Genomic DNA, 22,835 nt, shown 5'->3' with positions numbered 1-22,835 from the left:
GATTGTTGTTTATCCCTTTATATTTTTACTATTTATAAATCAAAATCTATAATTTAATAAATATGTCTAAAAAATACACTGCTATTAGATTTATTAGTTAAAATTTACAAAACCTCTAGGTTAAATTACATATATTAAAAAAATTATAAAAATACCCTAAATCAAGTTATACTAAGAATATTTTAATTATTTTAAAAATAAAAATATATTAATTATTTTAAAATAAAATTTATTTATATTTAACAGAACATTCTTACGGTGTTAGTTCAAAGATAACTTAGAGTATTTTCTGTACACATTCACTAAATTATAGGATGTAAATCATAATTTTATAAAAAACAGAGTGTTATATGTAAATTTTCTTAAATTTTAATTTTGTAATGTATTTCTCTACTACTGTTTAAATCTTAATTCTCTTGCCACGGAGGAAACGTGAAACCGGATGAGCATTATCGAGGATTTTCAATCCCAGTCAAGGGGTTTTAAATGACTAGAATTTAGAATCGTCCAATCCAATTCGACCGTTGGGATCCACACAAAAAAGAATTCAAATGATTGCCCGCGCGGCTGCCTTTAAGCATAGAGAATAATGTCGACTGTCCACCATTTATGAGGCAAAAGGAGAGAGGCTTCTCTTTCTCCTAATCCATAGTATCAACTTTAATAACTACTAATGGCTTGGAATGGAAGCAAAGCTCATGGCCTTATATTACGGGCTGCCTATTCAAACCACTGGAGTAAAGGACCAGAAAGTTTATATAGACAACGTAATCCATGGTCGATCATTACATGATTAATTCTATTTGTCCATTGAAGGAGCCCCACAAGATCCAACAAAAAATCTATGTAAAGATGCCAACTATCCGTATGAGCTCGATAGAAGATTCAATACACGTCAGACGTTGTCGCTGTTATCAGCTGCACTGTTTGATCTATTTGGCGCATAGGACTCGTCTGTGTGATTGCTTCTTGCTTCTGTGCTGCTGATCTGTTCACTGATATTGACTCTAGATTTTGAGCTTCCATCTCGACTGGTAATAATACCAGTCTCTACGGCATCCAAGTATAAAGCCTTCACTAAATTAGTGAACCGCCTTCGGAAACTCGGGATCCGAGACATATTAGCAACAATTCCCTGCAACCTGTGTGACATAAACTCAGTACTGTTGTAGCTACTTCAGATGTATCAAAGTTCCGAAGAGTAAAACTACAATAGAACAGTCGTGCCAGATAGTTCGCATACCTTCTAATAATTGCTTGTAGCTGAGCTCTCTTTACATTGTCAGTTGATGAGAAACAGGTGTTGTCCCAATCTTCAGGCCTCTCATTGCTGTTGGTCATTACCAGCTTTCTCAAGCAAAGTTCTTCATTCTCGTTTAATTCTAGCTTTTTAATCTGCTCCTTCATAATCAACAATGGCCCAAGAAACCAATCCAGTACTTTGTCCTTTGGCCAGTTAAAGTTTGTCAATTCTACCTCATCAGCTGAAGAGATCAATTGGAACAAAGGATATAATTAGCAAAAAATCGCAGAGGAATAAGCATGCCAAAAATACTAGCAACAGAAAGTTGTGCAGAAGGACAAACGAAGTAGGGAGGAGACCATACATATAAGTAATCCATATGAATCACATTTTGCAGATCTTACTAAACATTGCAGGATACACCAAGCAGGTAACTTTTTACTTAGTTTCTTGCATTTCCCTTTAATGATGCATTCCTCTATATCAGCAGCAGTAATCAGACCCTCGTGAAGTAATATCTTTCCATTTAACTCGCAAGATCTGAAGAGCCAATCCCAAATCTGAAAAATTATGTGCTTGAGAAAAAAACTACAGACACAATGAGAGCTCACGTGAGAGAAGAGGGATTTTACTTGGATGGGCTTTAATTGTTGGATGGCTTTCTTCAGTGTCCTTGAACGTTCCGAGGTCAACCTAGTTATGTTACTCCCTGCTATTGTTTTCTCGTGTTCATTCCTGCTTGTCTCAATCTGGTGCCTCCTCTCAAGAATTTGGGCTTTCCGGTACTTGGGCCTGGCTGTCAAAAGCATTTAAACTATGCTGATTTACAAGGTAAGACACAACATATTTCTATTCACTTCATTAAAGCTTAAAAGTAACTATAAGCATGTAAATTTCAACTGTAAACTCCATTCAGCACAATAGAAAGCCATATATCAGTAACCGGCTGAAGAAACTATACCTTGGAAGACAAGAGCCCTCTCTCAGGTAAAGTAAGTCATTCGTGTACTCATCAAACATTGATATCACAGACACCATAAATGCGAGCCCCATTTGCAAGGAGTCCTCCTAAGAATGAGAAGAAAAAAACAAAGATACTCTGAAGTATACCTCATGTCATGGCTCTATTAATATTTAACCAAGAAAATGACACCTTATTATCAAGAAGCCCAACAGACCTGATAAGCAATGACTCCACCATAGAGACCCAGAAAGAAGCTGCTGCAAAATGCAGCAATCACTGCCCCAGTCACTGCAAGCGGCCATAATATAATAGCTAGACCAGCAAAGGGTACACAAACTGTCTCCAAAAATGGTCCTTCCCTTCCAATTAAGTCTTGAAACAGCCGCTGCCATCCTTTCAACAACATGTAGGGACTTTTCAAGAATGCCACGATACTTATCATAAGTACGTCTACTGGAACAGCAAGAAGGCAGACCAGCAAACTTCGTGGCAGATTTGATAACCTTAAAAAGAAAGTACGAAACAATAAAGGCATTGGGGGTAACTAGAAGATTGGTATACTATGCTAAATAGTGCTTTTGCTCGAGTATTAAAAAAGCTGAAGTCTGGATGTCCAAGTCCTAATGGTGCATGTGGTTGGCAGCAAGTATTGTCTAATGGATGGATTGGTTAACCAAGCAATAGAGGTTAGCTATTTTGAAACTAGAGGATCTCAATAGTGGTTATAAAACTCTAATTTTCTTATAACAAAACCAAGCCACCGTGAGAACCTATTGCAATTGCTAGTTGCTATGACTATATATAGATGAATATGTACAAGAGTCGAGTAGTAGGAATATTTGAAAGGATCCAATAGAAACAGCAATAAAACCGGCATAAGTACAAGATGGAGCAGTTTCAAAATCTGAACTAGTGCAATAAATTGATTCCATACTTGATATCTACTGGGATCTCATCATCTGCTACTTTCTCACTCAGGTCATCCATAAATGAGAAGTAGGAGTGGAAGCAGAAGTCTGTGAAGTCCCGAACCATTGTACATGCTCCTCTGATTGTACTTGCGCATCCGTCCTGTCATGATCCAAGTTAGAATTTCTCTTTCTTCAGAAACCCTACTGTCAGATCATCCCTAAGTCCTCTGAGTCCCTCTGTATGATAAATGCGATTTTCCTTAGTTTTACAATGTGAATATCCTGGATCCGAGTTCCCACAATTGCTCTACTTTCTTTTTTTCTTTTAATATGGCTAGTATGGCTTTTGCCTAGTGACACAAGAGTATGAATGAATCAGACAAAGACTACAGAATTATTTCTACCATCATGCAGATATACCATGAAACAGTGAGAGAGCTTGTTGACGACATCCTCCCCAACGGCCTCAAAAGTTGCAATGAGAGGAGTAAAGAACCCATATCCTATTCCTACAAGAAGGCTCCCTAGAATGCCGAGTACAGGCCACAGAACCAAAGGCGGAGGCAGGCATATTAAGATCAGCATTTTCAAAATTAGTCCAATCCTTTTAGTTCTGCAATTGAAGAATTGTTGCACAGGTAAGAAGACTATATCACATTTGAAAGACTAAATATAAAAGAAACCATTCTCATGAAACATATCAAAATTCAACTTCGTTTCACTCATAAGTTCGTCTGTTATAATGGTATAGAAGGATAAGATAAGTGTACTTTATCACACAGTAGTAGGTCCAAATGAAATGTGCAGGCCAAAGGCCGATGACCACAGCAGAGTTTCCAACGAAAACTATCGCCGCTACGATTGGGCCAATTACAGCAGCTGTGAAAAGAGCAAAATATCAGATATCCGATGATGGTGCACACTTGCGTTGCCTCCATGCTTTAAATGCAAAAGTCAAATTACGGGCAACTTTACTCCGGCAAACATTAAAAGAGGACGTCTATATGACCTATTATTTTCATTGCCTAATTTATGACCCTTCACTCTTTCCCTCTGCCTTATGTCTACTTCTCCATAGCAATGTTTTTTTAAATAATGCGATTTACATTTTGACAATATTTGACGTATGTAAGAAGTAAATCATTCCCAAATCCTAATCTCCTAACTTCTTCTAACAACTGGGCCGGCCAAATTTTACACCATTTTAAACCCCAAAGTATAACTAGTAGTTCAAAGTTGCACGGCATACTAAATGGACCAAAAAAATAATACAAAGATCTCAACTTTACGAGTTTGTCTATCAGACTATCATTGTAGAGTGAAATGATCAAACACCCAGAGGGCGGCTTTAAACGAGCTAAAAGCACAAGAATTTGCGCATGAACGAATACCTTTGACGACGCCAAGTACGAGAAGCAAGAAGAAGAAAGGAAGGAAGGAGATAAAACTCCATAGCTTGGCAACGAAGCCCACCGGGACCTCCATTATTCTAAGAGCAAGGAATAAGAAAAAATAAAATTAATAATAATAATAATAATAATAATAATAATAATAGGAATAGGAACCGGAGGGGGGGCAAAGCGAGAATAGTACGGGAGGGAGTGGGCTACGTGGCCATAGGAGTTAAACGTGGCTATCAACAAGCGGGAGTCTTGGGACTTGGGAGGTGCTTTGTCCTGGGAGCGTTTGCGCGCTGACAGCACACTCCTACGATTAAGCGGTTCTTAACCCCCCCCCCACCAACACCCCATGGGATGGGCCATGCCCATGTCCCATGATCAACTCAATACATACACGCACGCACACAAAGTTATATATATATTTAAGTTATAGACGCTTGCCGAGTTTTTGACTAAATTATTTTTTATTCTTTTAATCTAAATAAATGATTCCTTAAAAAAAACTTCTATTTCACTGTAGCTTTAGTTCAACATTTTTGTCACAAGATAATTTTTTTTTCTTTAACTATTAAGCGAATAAGTTAAAAAGATTTATATATATAAAATACTAAACTAATCAGCATTTTAGAACTAGATAAAAAATATAAAACTGATTAATATTTTTTACTTGGAAATAAAACACTAATTAGTTTAGCATTTTTACTAGAACTACAGTAAATTATACTTGATTCGGTGATAAATTTAAGGGATAGTTTATTTTAGTAAAAATAAATTAAAATAGGGTTATTTTGATCAAAAACTATATATACATATGTACACTTTGTATGCATAAATACCTGCGTTTATTAAAAAAAAAAAGAAGCAAAATTAGTCAGCCTTTGGGCGGATAATTTTCACTCAGAAAGTCTTTTTAAGGAGAAAAAGAAAAAGTATAAGAAAGTGGGTTGAAATTTATAAGGTCGGATAGTATCGAAGTGGCTTGATTTGGCTCGCTTTTAAAAATATTTTTATAATATTTAATTTATAGTTAAAAAAATTTAAACTTTTCGAAAAAGTAAGTGCATATAAAGACAAATTCATATTTTTTAGTTTCTCCATGTGAAACTAATTCAATCAACTTTATTACTTCTGAGATTGTAAAACCTATGGTTTGAACCCAAGTCACGTTGAAGCACAATAACCAACACATTAATATAAATTATATTATACGAAAAGATGTATATAGAGTTAATTTGAGTCGAGATAGGCTTAATTATTTTTTCAAGTCAAAATAACTAATCTCGGCTCAACTTATTTATCAGTAACACAATCCATTATACTACCCCAATTCCCAAACCAACTCTCCTTTAAAGGAGGGCATTTTAGATATTACAGAGAAGTGAACATCAAAAAAGAAAAAGAAAAAATAAAGAGTAGAAATCGACTTTCCAATTTCTGAAGTCATCAGTATTCATCATAAACATTAAACAGTGATAGTTTAAGAATCATTAAAACGTAGGGCTATATGCAAACTAAATCAATTAATAAAAGAAGAGGAACAAGAAGCAAAATTTGATAAGAGTTGTGCAACTAAACAATGCCAGCCAATATGTTTGTTGAACTAATTACTTCCTCTTGAAGAATACTCTTAAATATTAATAAAAGAAGAAGAATACTCTTAAATAATCTTACAGGTACAACAGCCTCCCATAGCACATGGAGGTCAGCAATGAGGTTAGCAAGCAAGATTCGACGCTTTATTTTGTCTCTGTCACACTAACATTACTACGAAATACATTTGGTGGACTAACAGCCAAGTCAATCAAATGCAGACAAAATAATTCTGATACCAACCATCTGAAGAGAAGATTATATATATTTATATACATACACTGTTGGCATTACCTGTCCAAATAAAGATAACCAGTCAAGCTTTGCAATTCGAATCGCAACCACCTCCAAACACTTCAAGAATTTGTCAAGGATGCTTTGCCTGTAAATTCTTGATGACTTGGATGAACTGGCAAAGACGTTAGCAATCAATGCAGGAGACAAGAAAAGGTAAATTGTGCAACTTACTTGAGTTCTTACCATCCTTTAGCCTTGTTAACTTCTCTGTAATGTGACACCATTTGCATATATCTCCTAGTGAGGAAGTTTTGCAGAATGTGATAACCAAAACCTCCTTGCTTTTAACTGGAGGTGTACATTTCAATAACTGAACCTCTGAAATCTAGGCTATGAAGTATAATTACAATTCATATGGACCACTAGCTGATCAGATATCTTAAAGTCCTATATGTAAAAGGCTTTAAGGACAAGGAGCTCAAGTCAATTTCCACAAGAGAAATTAGAAAATAATTTATCACAGACAACCAAAACAATAATTTATTATAGACAACCAAAATACATCTTCCCCTCTACCTTCAGCATATGTCATTTGATCTGAAAGATTGGTGCGTGAATCTCCGTTTCCATAGTCTTCTTTGAGGGAGAGAAGAAGAACATGGCTACTCCAGCACTGCAGTTTGCACTCCAGAAGTTGGATTCCTTGCTTGTGAAGGAACAACAGCTGTTGCAAGGGTTAGATACAGGAGTTAACGACATCAAAGATGAACTTGAGAGCATGAAATCCTTTCTACGAGAAACGGATATCACAGAGAATACTGGGGGAATAAAAGCATGGGTAAGCCAAGTAAGAGAATTAGCATATGACGTTGAAGATATTCTTGAGGAGTACACAATTCACTTAGGCAGACCTAGCAAACATGGGTTTGTCGGCTACATCCAGAAAACTGTTCATAACATGAAGCATTTGAGAACTCGCCATCGCCTAGCTACTGCCATACAGGAGATAAAGATCAAGGTCAGTAACATCTCATCGAGAAAAAATATGTATACTACTGTCAATCTACTGGAAAATGGAAATAGTTCTAGTGAAGCTAGAGATAGATTGCATGATCGCCATGTTGCTGCAGTTTTCATTGAAGAATCTGAGCTAGTGGGCATTGAAAGACCACGAAAAGAACTGATTGAGTTGCTACTAGAGGGACAATCACACCTGACCGTCATTTCAGTGGTGGGAATGGGTGGGTTGGGCAAGACCACTCTAGTGAGGAAAGTTTATGACAATGAAAGAGTTAAAGGATGGTTCAATAGCCATGCTTGGATTACTGTGACGCAGACATTCTCATTTGAAGAGCTTCTTCGGAGTATCATAAACCAGTTCTACAAGGAAAGGAATGAGGAACTTCCTAGAAGAATAGACACAATGGAAGGAATCCAGCTGACAGGATTACTTCGAGATTTCCTAAACGACAAGAGGTATTTGGTTGTTTTAGATGATGTGTGGCACATAAATGCATGGAATGTACTGAAATATGCATTCCCAGACAATGGTCGTAGTAGCAGAATAACAGTCACAACAAGAATTAGGGATGTGGGTCACTCTTGTGTTGATACTTACGGTCAGGTCTATGATCTTAGACCGCTACCACAGCAAGAGGCTTGGACTCTCTTCTGCAGAAAAGCTTTTCGATCCATTCCTGGAGCAGTCTGCCCTTCCGAACTGGAAGTATTTTCCCAAGATATTGTCAGTATATGTGATGGACTGCCTCTTGCAATAGTGGCAATTGGTGGTCTCCTGTCAAAGAAAGAGAGTGTACTAGAATGGAAGACAGTTCTTGATAATCTCCAATCAGAGTTGGCAAATAATCCTAAACTTGAGCTCATTAAGAGAATAATATTGTTGAGCTACAATCATCTGCCTCACTACCTCAAATCTTGCTTCCTGTATTTCAGCATTTTCCCCAAGAATTATTCAATCAACCGGATCACTCTGATTCGACTCTGGATAGCTGAAGGATTTATAGAAAGGGATAAAGGTGAAACAATGGAGAAGGTTGCAGTGGATTACATCAGTGATCTCATCGACCGTAGCATGGTCGAAGTGGCAGAGTTTTATGACTATGGAAGAATACGAAGTTGTAAAGTACACGATCTAATCCATGAGATTGTTGTCTTGAAATCAAAGGAAGAGAACTTCAGTACATCGCTTAACAGACATATGCCGCAGATGCATGGAAAGATCAGACGCCTATCATTACACAACACATGTGTAGATGATTTAAAAACGGTTCGCTTGTCTCACCTTCGTGCTCTGTTCATGTTTAGAGCAAATGATTCGTCTATCTCTACTATATCCAAACTTCTTTACAGTTTTAGATTATTGAAGGTCTTGGATTTGGAGAGTGCACCAATTGAGAGCTTCCCAATTGTATTTGGGAATCTACTCCATTTGAGGTACTTGAGCTTGAGAAACACAAGGATCAGGGAACTATCAAAATCGTTGGGAAAGCTTCAGAATCTACAAACTTTAGATCTAAAAGGTACATATGTTTCTGAATTGCCAAAAGAGATTCTCAAACTACAGAATCTCCGCCATATTCTTGCTTATGCCCACCGTAATGGTAGTGAGCCTCCTTTTTATACAACAAATGGTGTAAAGATACCTCAAGGGGTTGGTAGACTAAGAGACCTGCAGAAGCTTACTTACTTGGAGGCAAATGAAGACAGCAGCATAATTAAAGAGTTGGGAAAGCTAACCCAACTAAAGAGATTGGGTATAGTGAAATTGAGAAGAGAAGATGGGGCAAATCTTTGTGCCTCAATTGAGAAGATAAAAGAACTCCGTTCTTTCTCAGTTACATCAATTGGTATGGATGTATTTCTTGATTTACAATCTCTAACATCTCCTCCACCACTTCTTCAACGTCTATACTTGAGAGGACCTTTGCAGACTTTACCCCATTGGATTTCTTTACTCCAGAACCTTGTTCGAATGCGTTTAAGATGGTCTAGACTAAATCAAGACTCATTTAAATGTCTTCAAGCTCTTCCAAACCTAGCAGAACTCACACTCATCCGAGCATACGATGGAGTCAAGCTAAGCTGTCAAAATGAAGGATTTCTGAAGCTGAAGATATTGGATCTAGAACAACTGGATAATCTAAATTATATAGTAGTGAATGGGGCAATGCCTAACCTTCAGAAGATGTACATTAGGGGCTGTGTGCAGTTGAAGGTTGTGCCCCTAGGTATAGAGGAGCTAGTGAACCTCAAAGAGCTCCACTTGTTCGATATGCCCAACTTGTTTGTTCAGAATCTTCGCAGACATGGAGGGACCGATCATATAAAGGTGAAGCAGATTCCAATAGTAAGATCTTATGATAGCAAAAATCGCCTTTACGAAGAACTTTAGTATGTTGACAAGTCACAGAAGAAAACTAGTTCTTCGGTAGTCATTTACTCATTTTGGTGAGTGTCCAATCTTTCTCCCTTAATATACTACTAGAATTCTTCAGTCACTCTTCTTTACCCTTTGATTTATATTACCTGTACATAAACACACTTATTCTTTAGGGCAAACTAGCCTGTTGATGATATTTTCTTGTAGTTTGTAATTTTAGAAGATACAATGATATCCAGCACTTGAAATGCTTTTTTTAAAATTTAAGAGTCTAGCATAATCTAATAAAATATTCTTTTTACTGATTCTTTTTTGTGATGTATTTTCCTATAATAGATTTAAAATTATCTTACCTGCAACATCTTACCAATGTGCAGTTTCTGGGATACCTTGAACAACACCAATATGTTGCATTGTTGCTGCAATCTTTCAGAACATTGTAAGAGGCGCAAGCATCAACAAGGATATGAGCATTATTTTCCTTTACAGATCGTCAACTCATTATCACTTGATAGAATGAGCAGTAGTAGAATGAAGATTCCATGTACATAGTTATCTAATTGAAAGTTCCTGGAGTACAGAGGAAAGTTGACCTGGTTGTGTTATCTTTGATGCTTATCAGACAAAGACATGTTGAATATATTAGTTTTTTTATGTCATGCATTTACTCCTGGACTTTTATATGACTACATAATAAACCATTCACTGTTTTTCTATATAAGAGTTTGATCATCCAGCTAGCTAGCTAGCTAAGATCATCTACTTTTTGTCACTTCACTGTACTATGGACTTTGCAGATGATACAAGAATTTTGTGATTCAGCCAAGGAGGGTTTAGTTTATCTAGTTCAAATAAAGCTGATTCTACTGGGGAGAAAGATATCCAGACAGACAATCCGAAAGTACCTTGAAGCACAGGAAGTATGTTGATGATCATCGACGCACAAACAAGTGAAAATAAACACTCCTTAGTGAATGTCTTTTGTCTGGAGATGAACTTGCATAATGTTTGACATATGTCAGCACATGCTAACAAAATTATTCCACTAACCCAAAAGCGTGAATGTTCTAACTACGATTTATAGCATTGAGGAGTTCATTTCTTGGTGGCATCAGTTAGAGCAAATCTGAAAGACCTAATTCTTACATGGCAAGCTATCGCTAGAGATTAAGAAAACGATGGAAAGCACCAACTCAAGTATTAATAACAGACAATATTAAGGAAGCAATCGAGGATCAGGGCACCAGAAAGAAAAAAAAATTATATCAACAATCCTCTACATTATTTCTTAAACAAGAAACCACCTAACAATCCTCTACATTATTTCTTAAACAAGAAACCACCTAACAACACAAAGAAGGTTTACATGCACAAACGCTTATAAAGACTTATAGTTAACAAAAGAAATTATGTTCATAGCAAATAAACTAGTTTAACACATCATTCAATACCTTCCACAATGCAAACCTGCAACTTGGACAACAAAATTGTTTCCCACTCACCTGAGGTATTTGCGGCTTGCAAAAAATTCATCGTCAATTATAATTTCCTTCTCCGTCTGGTGCATTTCGTCGAGCATCTAGTGTGCATTTGTCATAGCGCAATCTTTTCCTTTTTCTCCAAAAGTGAAGAACAAGGAACAAAAGTTAGTCTCTTTTCTCTTTCAACCTAAACAAATAAACAAAATAAGAGAAAATTATTTTCCATTTAAGCCGAATATATAGTTACTAAAGCTTTATTTAAACAGTTAAAAAACGAAAGAAAAAAGAAGAAATGAAAAGCCAAAACTAGAATAAACATCATAATGGGTTCTTCTTCGTCTACGTCAATTGTAACTTACCATTTGATTTCTGCACAAATTAACTTCAAACAACATTCATAATCTAAGAATCCGACAAGATCTTAGCAAGCAGACAGCAAGATTACGCTCTAGTCAAACTAATAGTAACCTACTCAGATAAATCTAACGAGAGCTCAATCAACGTCACTTTCTTTGTTCTCTTACCACCACAAGCCCGTGACCTTGTGACAAAATGTTGTATGTCTTTGGCTCTTTGCTATCAAAACCTTTATCGACCATCTATCCACGTGAATAATTTCTATCGTGTGTTTATTGTAGTTTAGACTCTGTCTTTGCTTTTTTTACTAAAAAGCCCAAATCAAAATTAGTGAAAAGCGAGGATATTAAAATGCAGGGTGTAAAATGAAAAATTCCCTTGATTATATTATATTTTCCAGACGTAGGATGGATAAAAATAAGAGAAATATTACAAGAGAAGTGACCAAAATCCAAACCTACTATCCTGGAAAACCCAGGCTGCCTTGGCCGTATTCATCGTTATGTAGTGCAGATGAAAGCATAGTTTGCCAAACCTTCTAACTGGAGTTTTGCCATCCCTCACATGCATGGTGGACTTTCCCATGAACTTATCCTTTGTCTCCCTACTAAGTCCTTCTCCTGCTGCTCCTCCTCCTCCTCCTCTCTCTCTCTCTCTCTCTCTCTCTCTCGCCCCTGTATGTTTCTTTATATATAGTAGTTAACTTCCCCCATTTTGGAGAATTAAGAGAGGTATGTATGCTGTCCCAGTTTCCCAACTTGAGTAATAATTCAACTTTGAATTATGATCTGCTTCATGCCACTACTGTATGTTTTTCCTGTTCATCTGGTCTAAACTGGGCTTAGTTACTACAGTTTTGTGATTATAATAAATTATAGTAATTCTGTACGTGTTGGTCGGCACGCCCGGTGCCGTACAGTACTTAAATTCATAGAACATGATAGATTAGATTAGATTTGGTTATTTCTTGCTGGAAAATTGATCTGCCTGGCTCCCTGAATGCCATCTAAGAAGCTTGTCAAAATGGTTGACATGCCCCTCCTAGTTGGCATTTTGGGAGCCATGCAGACATCATTCCCCTCTACTTTGTATTTTTTGCTAATTTAGAGGAAGCTATACTCTTTTCTAGCTGGAATGCATGCTAGAATATGATGCATTGTTTCAAAATTTTAGTAGTTGAATCTTTTTTGAATTCAAATAAAGAAAAATGGAACCAAGTTTCATGCTTCTCTACTTGATGAAACACTGTGATAGGAAGAGCTGGTGCACAGAAACAAAAAGGGGATGAGATGGGTTATTTCGTGCAGGAGAGTTATTCACAATTCCAGATAATGCCATGGATAACTTGTATCGTATCTTAATTGCCGCACTCAATTGTTCATGGGGTCGTCGTGGACTGAGTGCACTGGCTCTGTTTCTGTTACAATGAATGGGAACTGCGACTATATACCAATGGAGTAAGTTACAGTTCCAAGGAATTTGGCTGATAGAAGAGATCACAAATGAGCAGTAACCTATTCTATTTGTAAGAAAGAATCCAGGAGACATTCTTCCATTTTATTTTACTTTTTCTCTTACATGTGTTGTCTAAAATATAAATTGGATTGGTTCTTGTCTTATGTTGCCCTCTGTGTTCCTCTGCTCATCATTTTAAGAGGACATTGAGGACCCTGTGATTGACACTTGTCTTATTGTATTTGCACACCGTAAATTGTAAGATTTCATGGATGAATCTTTTGCTTAGTAATACAGTGCAGTTCTTGATCTACAAGTTTATGGCATGCAAAATTTTCACAATTTTCTTGACAGTAATTTCTTCTCAATCTTCACTTCTGCGAATTAATTGACATTCTTTTACTGCATATGCTGACCATGGACCAGGCTATTCAAGATCAACCTTCACACTTTACACCAGATGATCATTATCACCTGCCAACAAGGAGAAGCAAGAAAGAAAGTATGGGGTTCCAAAATTAATTGATTCATTAACTGAAAAAATAATTGTCATGCCAAAATGTATGTATCCACCACAATATTTCTATCTGATTGCAACATCCAGAATCATCGAAAAGCTAGCAAACTATCGCATTCACCATTAGTAGCTAATAGAAAGTAGTGCATTTGAGCCAAGAAAAGGAACCAGACAACATGTAAGTCTCCTGGAGATAAAGCTTTTCTACTCCTGGATATTTTCATGGTTTTACAAAATAGACATACAAATTGGATAGATCATGGACCATAGCAGTTGTTTGTAAGGCTTCAGGTCCTAAAAATCATGAGGAACACAAAGATGACTCTTATTTTATGTGGATAATCATCTTGTCGAGAAGGGAAGCCTGTTCTGGGAAGTGCTCCAGCAATTCATCCTTCGTGAGCCACATGTAGTCCTGGCACTTTCCAATATGAAGAGTGTTGGTGCCAATCACTTGTGATTTGAAAAAGAATCGCTGCAAAGAACACAATAAAAGCTAAGAAACAACAAAGTTAAGAAACTGCATGCATGATGTCCAATCAATATGGTCTATAATCTATATGCAAAGAATCTACATAGAGATTGACACTAATGTAGCATGATTTCTTACATTGATATTATACTAAATGAGTATAACACCTACATATTTAACCCTGCAAAATAAATAATTTCTTCCAACTAATTAAAATCTGCAGAGTTGATAAAGGATTGTCATCGGTGTGATCATACCTTTCCAGTAAAATTGAAATCACCTTTTAAACATCTGACGGATCAAAGATCAGAAACTAAAAGAGTTCCCTAAAACAGGAGGGACATCTTGCCGCTTATGATAAGCTTCCCCTTTAGACCTATCTTTTCGACCATTATCATGGATATTAAGATATTAAATGGCCAGATTTGCATGCAGTCTCCAAGACCGCCTATTCCACTAGACATGCTATCTGCATTTTCCTTTACATTTGAAGGCACAAATTTCTAATCTAAACTTAAATGCCACATCAAGTAAGAAAATGTAGATCATATTGCTAACTAACTGAGATGCATACCATGGGTCCAGAACTCCAGATATATAAATGATAAATCCTAAACAAGGATCACAATTGCTAATAACAAATAGAGGATATACTCAACTAGAAAATCTATAATCAGATTATCTCCATCATTAGTTGTCCTGGAGTTGTCAAAAGAAGGAAATTCAAAAATATAAAATAGAGGAAATCATGCAAAAAGGTCTAAAATGAGAAAGATTGTACCTTAAAGGATAGAGAATTTGGGGAGTCTTCTTTTGGTTCTACAACCATATGAGCCATCGGAGCATTGCCAACAAAGTACGTATGACTAAGGCCTCCAAGTATAGATTTTAATGCAGATTCTGCACACTGAAGTCAGAAAAGTAGAATAGTTTCAGGTAAATGGATATAAATAGAGAAATGGCAAAAAAGAAAAAAATGGATAAAAGAAAGTTAACATAGATTCATGAAGCGTGCATATGAAATCAGTCAAAAGGTAAGCACCAATCGCAAAGTCTCTTCATTTTCATAAACTTTTTCTGGAAAATGCCAAACAGGTTTGTTGTCAGGAGCTCCAAAGGTGCTACCATATAGAAGAAGGTAGAGTCTTTTATCAAGTGCTCTTTGCAAGGACCTAACCAAAAAGAAAGAAAGCAACAAATAAACTACACAAGTAATTTGGCCAATAAGGAAATCTAACATACCAAATCTTCTCCAACAGCAGTAATGTAAGGTTGAGAGAAAACAAATACATCAGGAACAATGAATGCATTGTATACTTGATTTTATAAAGTAACAAAAAAAACCATGTCATGTTCTTGAAAAATCAAACATGTTTTGTACTAGAAACTCAATCAATTAGATGATTATGGAAGAAGAAAGAGAAGGGGATAGAGGGTGCAAAACCCATGCTCACTTCTGATCGTTTGTTTTATCAGCTTCTGTGATTCTAGAAGCAGGCACGTAATCAATCTGGTAATCGCCTTTTCCTCTGTAACAAAAATTTCAACACATTCATGTGATTCAGTTAAAAATCATGGCATAAGAAGCCTAGTAATCATGCTATGAATATGTATATGGTAACTCATAGCCATTTCCCCATGAAGCGATTCTATGGGTCTCGCACAAATAACATGGTGAGGCATCTGAACGACCTACTAATATGACGAATGGATGATATTAAACACTTCAACTTCTAATATGTCAGAAAATAAGGAAAAAATTAAGAAAAAAAAAATGAAAGAAAACGCGCACGATGCAATAAAGATTACTCCTCAATCCTCACAATACCGCCAAACAGCACTAAGAAAAAAGCCACCAAAAATTAATAACAAAATGTGGGAGTTGAAAGCTAACAAATTGAAACACCAAAGGCAACAAATAATTTCATATAAAGTTACCAACTTTACCTCGCATCAGCCTTCCCCAAGACTTCATCCGGGTACTTCCGCTGATACTGTTGCCTCCACCGAAACCTAAACAAAAACCGCTCACCATCATCAGATCCACTGCCTATTTGCTCATAAGAATCCAAAGAATGGAGGAGACGAACTCCGAGATCCTCGCTATTCCACCAAAATCCTTAATCTCTATCTCAATAACAAAAAATAAGAAATCGTACGAGAATTCCTGAAAGGCGTAGACGACGGGGTCGATCTTGGGGATGACGACCGGGAGCCGCTCGAAGAGGACGGAGGCGACGATCTTCTCCGAGCTGCTCGACGAAGAAACCCCTCGCGATCCAATCGGTCGGAGAAGACGAGGAGCGGATCGCAGCATTTTGCTCCCTCTTTCGCTACCTTCCTCTCCCAGTGAACTCACTGAAACCCTCCTTAAACCCGAGAGGCGGCGCCCATTAAACCGTACAAACGGGTCGGGTAATTGGAAAACCATTTTCATATTTATTTTTCCTTTTTCAAAACAAATTATTAAATTAGCTGATGTTAAAAAAAAATAGAGTTAAATATATTTTTAGTTTTTTACCCGCTTTATACGTGGATTACAGTCATCTTACCCCTAAAATTTGTTTTATATCATTATGTCTAAAATTAATCGTATTCAATTTTTTTATTTAAAAATTGTTATAAATGTATTTAATCCAGCAAAATAAATATAGGGGTTAACATTATTATTCCTTTATTATTTTTATAGTATTTTAAATTGTATGGATATTAATTTGGATAATATTTTAACTCACATTAGTATTACTTTGTGATATTTATACTGATGTCTATATATCATTTCGAGGATTTATTCGTCGCCGCTATCAGATAATTGCTCGAATTCTCCGTTTTAACCTCTCCAATTGCACTTCTCCACTCTTCTCCTCACCCTGCTCGAGCTCTCATCTTCTTCCTCTCTCTACCACCGATCTCGCTCCTCCGCTCCGGTGGTGCTTCTCCTCTCTGCCGGCGATCGGTCACTCCTCTCTCCGTCCGACCATTTTGTGGTAAGATTCCTTTCTTCCCTTACTTCTTCTTCTTCTTCCTTCTTCCTTCTCTTCTCTAAACTCTCGAACTCGATCTCTGGCCTTATGTTACAAACCGTAGCTAAGAGGTGAGAACTACTTCTCCTCCTCCTCTATGTGCTATACAAACCCTAAATCTAGCTTCTCCTCTCCAGTGCTTCCTGAATCATGTGAGCCGATTAAGGGCTCGGTTGCCTCGGAGGATCTTTGCTTATTGGCTTTCTTATTTGAGTAGTTTCGATGAGCTTAGTTCATGGTCATTCTGGGAACTCTAGGATCTTCAGAAATCCCTTATAATAATTACTTCTATATGATGCTATCGTACAAATGATAGATATCTCTTGCTATCTTATGCAGATTTAGTGGATTTTATACAGTTATCCAAGCTTTATGGTGTAGAAATGATGCATACGAATTGCTGTTATTCTGTTGAAATTTCATATGTGTCATCTATAAGTATATTCATGATATTGGTTGTTCGTGATATTGGTTGCCAATTTGAACATTTAGAAATTAGCTGGAGGTATTTGAAGTAACTATGGAAATAAACAGATAATTGTTTTCTTTTAAGTTTGGACAAGTCCAATATATAGTGTCAAATTGCAATAAATTTGTAATGTGGTGCGTGAAATGTATCATTCTCTAATTTACCCATTTTCAAATTTCATGTAGGCATCTTAGTTTTATTTGCATTGGAATTCATAATGATGGAGTACTTTAATGGGTATGCTTGGCTACAGTGCTACATGCTCTGTGTAAAAATAAATAATTAAAAAAAATTCTGGTGCATGGTTGACCAGGAGGTGGGTGTTTCACTCTGGATTTTAGACATGTTAATTGTTATGCTTTGCTTTAGGCTGATAGAGTATCATCCCACTGGATTTCTATTTGGCTGTGTGAATTAATATAGATCATAGAAAGTCTGCGAGCAGTTTCAACAGACTGTCTCTCCTTTTTTTTCATGTTAAGTCTTATGTTGTTTATTGCTGGGAATCTGTGTTTATAATTGCACATCCAATCAAGGAAAGACCACAATGAGCTTATAGCCTTATAGGAAAGACTTATTGGATTCAGTGCATGGCTAATATTTATTGGGAATGTTTACTTCATCATGCTTGGCCAGCAAAGTAAATTTATGTTTATAATCTGTTCCTGGTCATATCGGAACTTTTGATCCTGGCAGGAAGAAAAGATCCTGTAATGGAGAACACGACTGTGGTAGATTCACAATCATCAATTGCTTCTGGCAATGTGGATCAGCAGTCAGAAGATGTGGTAGATTCACAATCAGCTATTGCTTCTGCCAATGTGAATAAGCAGTCAGAAGATGTGGTAGATTCACAATCAGCAATTGCTTCTGCCAATGTGAATAAGCAGTCAGAAGATGTAATAGATTCACAATCATTAATTGCTTCTGCCAATGCAGATCAGCAGTCGGAAGATGTGGCTCCACCTCATTCAGCTCATGGGTCAGGACTATAATTTTAACCCACTCCTTGCTCCTACAATTCACATATAAATATTGTTGTAGTGATGATGTATTTCCAGATTCAAATCCATTCAGAACTTTGGATGTATAAGAATCGCCTCTTGTGTTATGCATATGATTGATGCTGATTTCTAAACTCAAGCATATTTTTATTAGTTATTGTTGCTTATGCATATTTGGTCCATTCAAAAGACAGCTCTTAGAACTGTAGTCATTGCTAGTGATCCTTTTTATTTCAGACACAAACACACAATACGAATGAAAAAGGAAAGAGAAATTAAAGGAGGTTTCACCTTTTCCATTTGAAATGAGTTTATGTCGATTTTGCCCATATCTCGAGTTGGTCCAATCTGGATATGCTGACTGATTCATAACCAATTGGTGCCATGATTTCTTTCTCTTGTTTATCCTTGTTGCTTTCTTTCGTTAAGATTTGAGTCACTCATACCTGTCCGTAGTCTTAGTTATTGTCAGGCTAGGGGCATGCTTTGGCAGAATTCTTTTTTGGTTGTTAGTCTTTAAGCATTGAAAACTAGTTTTTCCTGTTTGATATGCTTCTTATATAATATCATTAGTTTGTTAATGCCATTCTTCCTATAAAATTCTCTATATCCTCTAAAATTATCATGTTTAGGGAAAACATGCTCATTATAAGTTGAAGTTTATTTACGTAAGCTGATATGTGCTGTGGACCTGGTATTTCTCCATAAAATTTACATTATTAGTTTGATTACAGGGATGCGGAGCCTAAAGTTGATGCCAGCCCTGAAGAAATAAGAAGTATAATGGAGGTGATAGCTACTGCTGGGAAGTTCTGGTAATCTGCTAACGCATTTGAATATAAGATTGATATGAAATGTAATTTGATTTTAAAGGATGCAACATTGCATGTGATAGCGCATACATGTCCATTCATTTTTTAGTAGATTTGATAGATATCCTGCCATAATGGATGTAATGGTTTGTATGTTAATACTTTTTAGGTGCATCAAATACAATAGTTTCAAGGTTCACATCCTTTAGCAAACTTTCATTCTTTTATGTATTCCATTATTTACCTTTACAGGCATGATTGGGATTATCTCAAAGGCTTGCTATCTTTCCAGTTGAAGCAGGTATGGGCAGGTATGCCGACATGTTTCACTTAGAGTATAGATGACGTTGTCTAGGGGTGAAAACAATTGAATACGGATTAGTTAGTGCTCAACCTATATTTGGATCTATATTTTTGGCTCGGACGAATATTCAATGGATAACAAAATTTAAAATCATATCCTAACTAAGTGGATAAGAATAATTTTTTGATATGGATTAGATCATTTTCGAATAGAGGATTAAATCTTAAATAGATGCGGATCAAATTTTAAATGAATATGATTATTTTTTTGGAGACAATTAACACAAAATATCAAGAGTTTTTTAAAAAAAGTTCTTGCATATCAAATATACATAAAATAAAAACAATCTCGATAAACAATATAGAATACATCGTTAGTAACAATATCAGTATTCACCATTTAAATAAGTAAGCAAAAAATAGTAAATTATTCAAAAAATATGCGGGCAAACGGATATCCGGTATTTGTATTTGTATCTGAAAAATTATATCCAACCTGAATTTCTATTCATATCTGAATCCATATTCGAGTTTTTTTTCGAAGAAATCCTATACGTATTCGAATCCATATTTATATCTTAGTCGGATAGGAATTTTTTATCCGAATCGAGTTAGGTCATAGTTAATCTGACCCATTTTAACCCATATGTGTGTCTCTTAGATACTTAAGAATGTAGGCTTCACTGAGCAGTCCTAAATCATGTTTTGAAATGATTCTTGTGAAGGTATTGGCTGAATACCCTGAAGCCCAAGCAATCAGTGAGGTTGTATCACAACAGAGTTCTTTATCAGGAGAAACATATCCAGAGTTGGTAAAACGGCTTGATGAAGGTAATTTCATGAACATACATCCCGGACTGTCACTTGAAACTTGAAAGACAGTTATGCCTTTCTGAGTGTCGGGATGGCCTTTTTTTTACCCGAAAGAGTAAAGTTTCAATTTTTATTTATATCACCAGTTTGATATTATGGTTGATGCTGTTAATTGTGGTGTCTTATTCATAACTTAAGTTTTCCTTATTTTTAAGGAGGGCAGATAGTTCTTCATGTGATCCTTATCAAGCTCCCTGTTTGATTTATTATCTTAGATTTTATCCAAAATATTTTAAGCCAATTATTCTGATTAAGTCTTGGACACAAATTTCGAAAGAATCCAACCTGTAGATCTGGTGATTTCTTCACGAAGACAGGAAATTCCGCATTGCCTCCTCCTTGTACACATTTGGTCTATTGGTGCGGAAAATGTTCTAATGTTCTTGATTTTTTTTATTTTTTTGGGGGGTTTCATTGATTAGCAGTTTCATCTTAGCTGGAAAATTCATTGCTAAGGCAGACCTCCAGATATTCTAAATATTCTACTCTTACAACAATAATTTGCAAGTGACAACTGGCATGAAATTGTGTTTATAACCTGCTTTATGTGAACCTATAGTTTTGTACTACTTGACTGTTCTTTTCCTACTCTTCTTACAGCTCTCTTGAGTTTTATAGAGGGCCCTCCATTTACACTGCAAAGACTCTGTGAAGTAAGTCACTCTTCCACTTTCATTGTCCTATTTGTCATCCTATATGGAATTTTTAAGTTTCATGACTATTTGCTGTGGATTCCTTCTCTAGAAAGATTTCACTTAAACCAGCTATCTTGTATAACTGAAATTCACTGCCAACAGATCCTTCTATCTCCAAAGAGCACATACAGTAATCTATCAAAGCTTGCACTGGCCCTGGAGAAGGTTTGTTAGCTGAAGCTCTCTTTCTGATTGCAAAAACATCCTACCATGTCAAGAATTTTTTTTTTGTTTTTCTTCTGTTATAACATTGTAGGACAGACATCTTGTGTGTTCTTCTTTTTTCAAGTCTTAACTTTTGGTGAGTAAATTTGGTGCTTCTCTGCATGCACATCTTGGTTCCGTGGTGAAATAAGAAGATTTGATGAAATAATAGTGCTTTAGTAGCAGAACAATTTTCTGTTTGTGCACATCAATATACAAGTTTCTTAAGGAAGCTACTGATTCTGGTGTTTATGTTTTGTTTCATAGATTTGTTTTATCAATTTGCTGTCGATCTTGTTAAATGAATGAGGACGGTTACAATTTCCGTTAAAAACTGTAAGCCTAGGCATGGCGAGGTAGAATGGTTTATCATTCAACTCAGAATCACAGGCTGCCAGGCTGGAAGTAGTCGGAACAGTTCGCAAATTATTGGAAGGCACAGAGCATCTAGAAAAATGATGTTTGGTCACAGACCACCAGCCATGTATGTGAAATTGTGAAGTGTATGTGGTTGCGCTGAGCATCAGATGTTGGGTGGTGCTCTCTGATTTTGAAAACAATGTTCCCTATCCCTTGTGAAATCCAGTGGATTCTGGCATTGGCTAGCATTAAGCATGAACTCTTGCATTGTATCTCATCAAAAGATTCTAATGAAAATTCTCCTTCCATTACTATGGAAAGTTGGTAGGTGAACTTGGATTGAAGTTTCTTTTTACTATCGTTATTCATTTGCTACCTGGACTACCCTTTGCAGAATTTGTTGGTGACATCTACTCTGACAATGTCCACCGACCCTTATCCTACAGCACTGGGGCAAAGAGTAGATGAAGGTGACAAGGAAAGGGAGGAGCTGCATGACCACTCGAACCCGGTCTCAAATGGTGTAGAAACCACAGCTGCTGATGGTGATGAAGAGATGACTGATGCAGAGGCAGATGAAAATGTTGGTAACCCTGACACCGAGATGCAGGAAGAGAAGGCTAATGAAACATCGGATCAAAATGCTGACCGAGTCCCCAAGCCCGCTATTTCTACTGAAACAACCATTAACGTGAGTGAGAACAATGCTTCAACTTCAGAGGTGCCATGAATGGCATTGAGCTTGCTATCTTGGTATTAGGAAGCTAGATGCGCAACAGCCCAGTTCCAAGATATTAAACTGTGGTTTTGTTTCTTATTAAATCATAGCGAGCTTGTACCATGATAAACCCTGAGTGGGTATGCTGTTGTTTTATTTGCTTGACAGTGCCATATGTGACTTGTTTTACAAACTCGTGCACAGTTGCATAGGAGTTAATGCTGATGAACAAGTGGGCATTCCATGAAGCCCCAAGATTCCAGGATGAGATAAATACTGACCACTAATTTCTCTCTCCTAATTTAAGAGTTAAAATTATATAGTCTTTTAAAAAATTAGTTGGAAGT

At 36.5% G+C, this 22,835-nt stretch overlaps 4 protein-coding genes and 1 long non-coding RNA gene across 7 annotated transcripts; 3 read left to right on the top strand and 2 right to left on the bottom strand.

Annotated features, from left to right (window-relative positions):
- Positions 1 to 684: 684 nt before the first annotated feature.
- On the bottom strand, positions 685 to 6,714 carry LOC140800186 (uncharacterized membrane protein At3g27390). Of its 3 annotated transcripts, none has more exons than XM_073154855.1 (11): positions 6,589 to 6,714; positions 6,403 to 6,517; positions 3,889 to 3,997; positions 3,539 to 3,731; positions 3,142 to 3,278; positions 2,422 to 2,710; positions 2,205 to 2,311; positions 1,876 to 2,035; positions 1,608 to 1,803; positions 1,244 to 1,484; positions 685 to 1,142 (listed from the first exon to the last, which is right to left on the bottom strand). In XM_073154855.1, the coding sequence occupies exons 4-11, from the start codon at positions 3,701 to 3,703 to the stop codon at positions 896 to 898; spliced, it is 1,542 nt and encodes a 513-aa protein (XP_073010956.1). In that variant the 5' UTR covers positions 3,704 to 3,731; positions 3,889 to 3,997; positions 6,403 to 6,517; positions 6,589 to 6,714; the 3' UTR covers positions 685 to 895. The 3 variants fall into 3 exon arrangements, with proteins under 3 accessions (XP_073010956.1, XP_073010957.1, XP_073010955.1); XM_073154856.1 differs by having other exon boundaries at positions 6,403 to 6,490; XM_073154854.1 differs by lacking the exons at positions 6,403 to 6,517; positions 6,589 to 6,714 and adding exons at positions 4,510 to 4,607; positions 4,712 to 4,799.
- A 289-nt stretch (positions 6,715 to 7,003) lies between these two features.
- On the top strand, positions 7,004 to 9,757 carry LOC140800185 (disease resistance protein RPM1-like). Its single transcript, XM_073154852.1, has one exon. It carries the CDS (start codon positions 7,004 to 7,006, stop codon positions 9,755 to 9,757), a length of 2,754 nt encoding a protein of 917 aa, XP_073010953.1.
- Positions 9,758 to 12,174: 2,417 nt separating this feature from the next.
- Positions 12,175 to 13,354, top strand: LOC140800187 (uncharacterized). Its single transcript, XR_012111146.1, has 2 exons — positions 12,175 to 12,314; positions 12,838 to 13,354. It is a non-coding gene; the product is annotated as an uncharacterized lncRNA (long non-coding RNA).
- A 290-nt stretch (positions 13,355 to 13,644) lies between these two features.
- Positions 13,645 to 16,425, bottom strand: LOC140800447 (uncharacterized). The gene is made up of 6 exons (XM_073155253.1): positions 16,187 to 16,425; positions 15,975 to 16,040; positions 15,482 to 15,556; positions 15,070 to 15,199; positions 14,809 to 14,934; positions 13,645 to 14,030 (listed from the first exon to the last, which is right to left on the bottom strand). The coding sequence occupies exons 1-6, from the start codon at positions 16,342 to 16,344 to the stop codon at positions 13,881 to 13,883; spliced, it is 705 nt and encodes a 234-aa protein (XP_073011354.1). The 5' UTR covers positions 16,345 to 16,425; the 3' UTR covers positions 13,645 to 13,880.
- A 359-nt stretch (positions 16,426 to 16,784) lies between these two features.
- On the top strand, positions 16,785 to 22,736 carry LOC140800248 (uncharacterized). The gene is made up of 8 exons (XM_073154927.1): positions 16,785 to 17,014; positions 18,216 to 18,501; positions 19,258 to 19,338; positions 19,588 to 19,636; positions 20,364 to 20,469; positions 21,112 to 21,164; positions 21,309 to 21,371; positions 22,165 to 22,736. Exons 2-8 carry the CDS (start codon positions 18,233 to 18,235, stop codon positions 22,498 to 22,500), a joined length of 957 nt encoding a protein of 318 aa, XP_073011028.1. The 5' UTR covers positions 16,785 to 17,014; positions 18,216 to 18,232; the 3' UTR covers positions 22,501 to 22,736.
- Positions 22,737 to 22,835: the final 99 nt, after the last annotated feature.

This window comes from Typha latifolia, chromosome 13 (assembly GCF_019914945.1).
Source record: "Typha latifolia isolate L0001 chromosome 13, TyphaL0001v2, whole genome shotgun sequence".
In the NCBI taxonomy this organism is placed as follows: Eukaryota; Viridiplantae; Streptophyta; class Magnoliopsida; order Poales; family Typhaceae; genus Typha; species Typha latifolia.
This window is presented reverse-complemented; position numbering and strand designations above follow the sequence as displayed.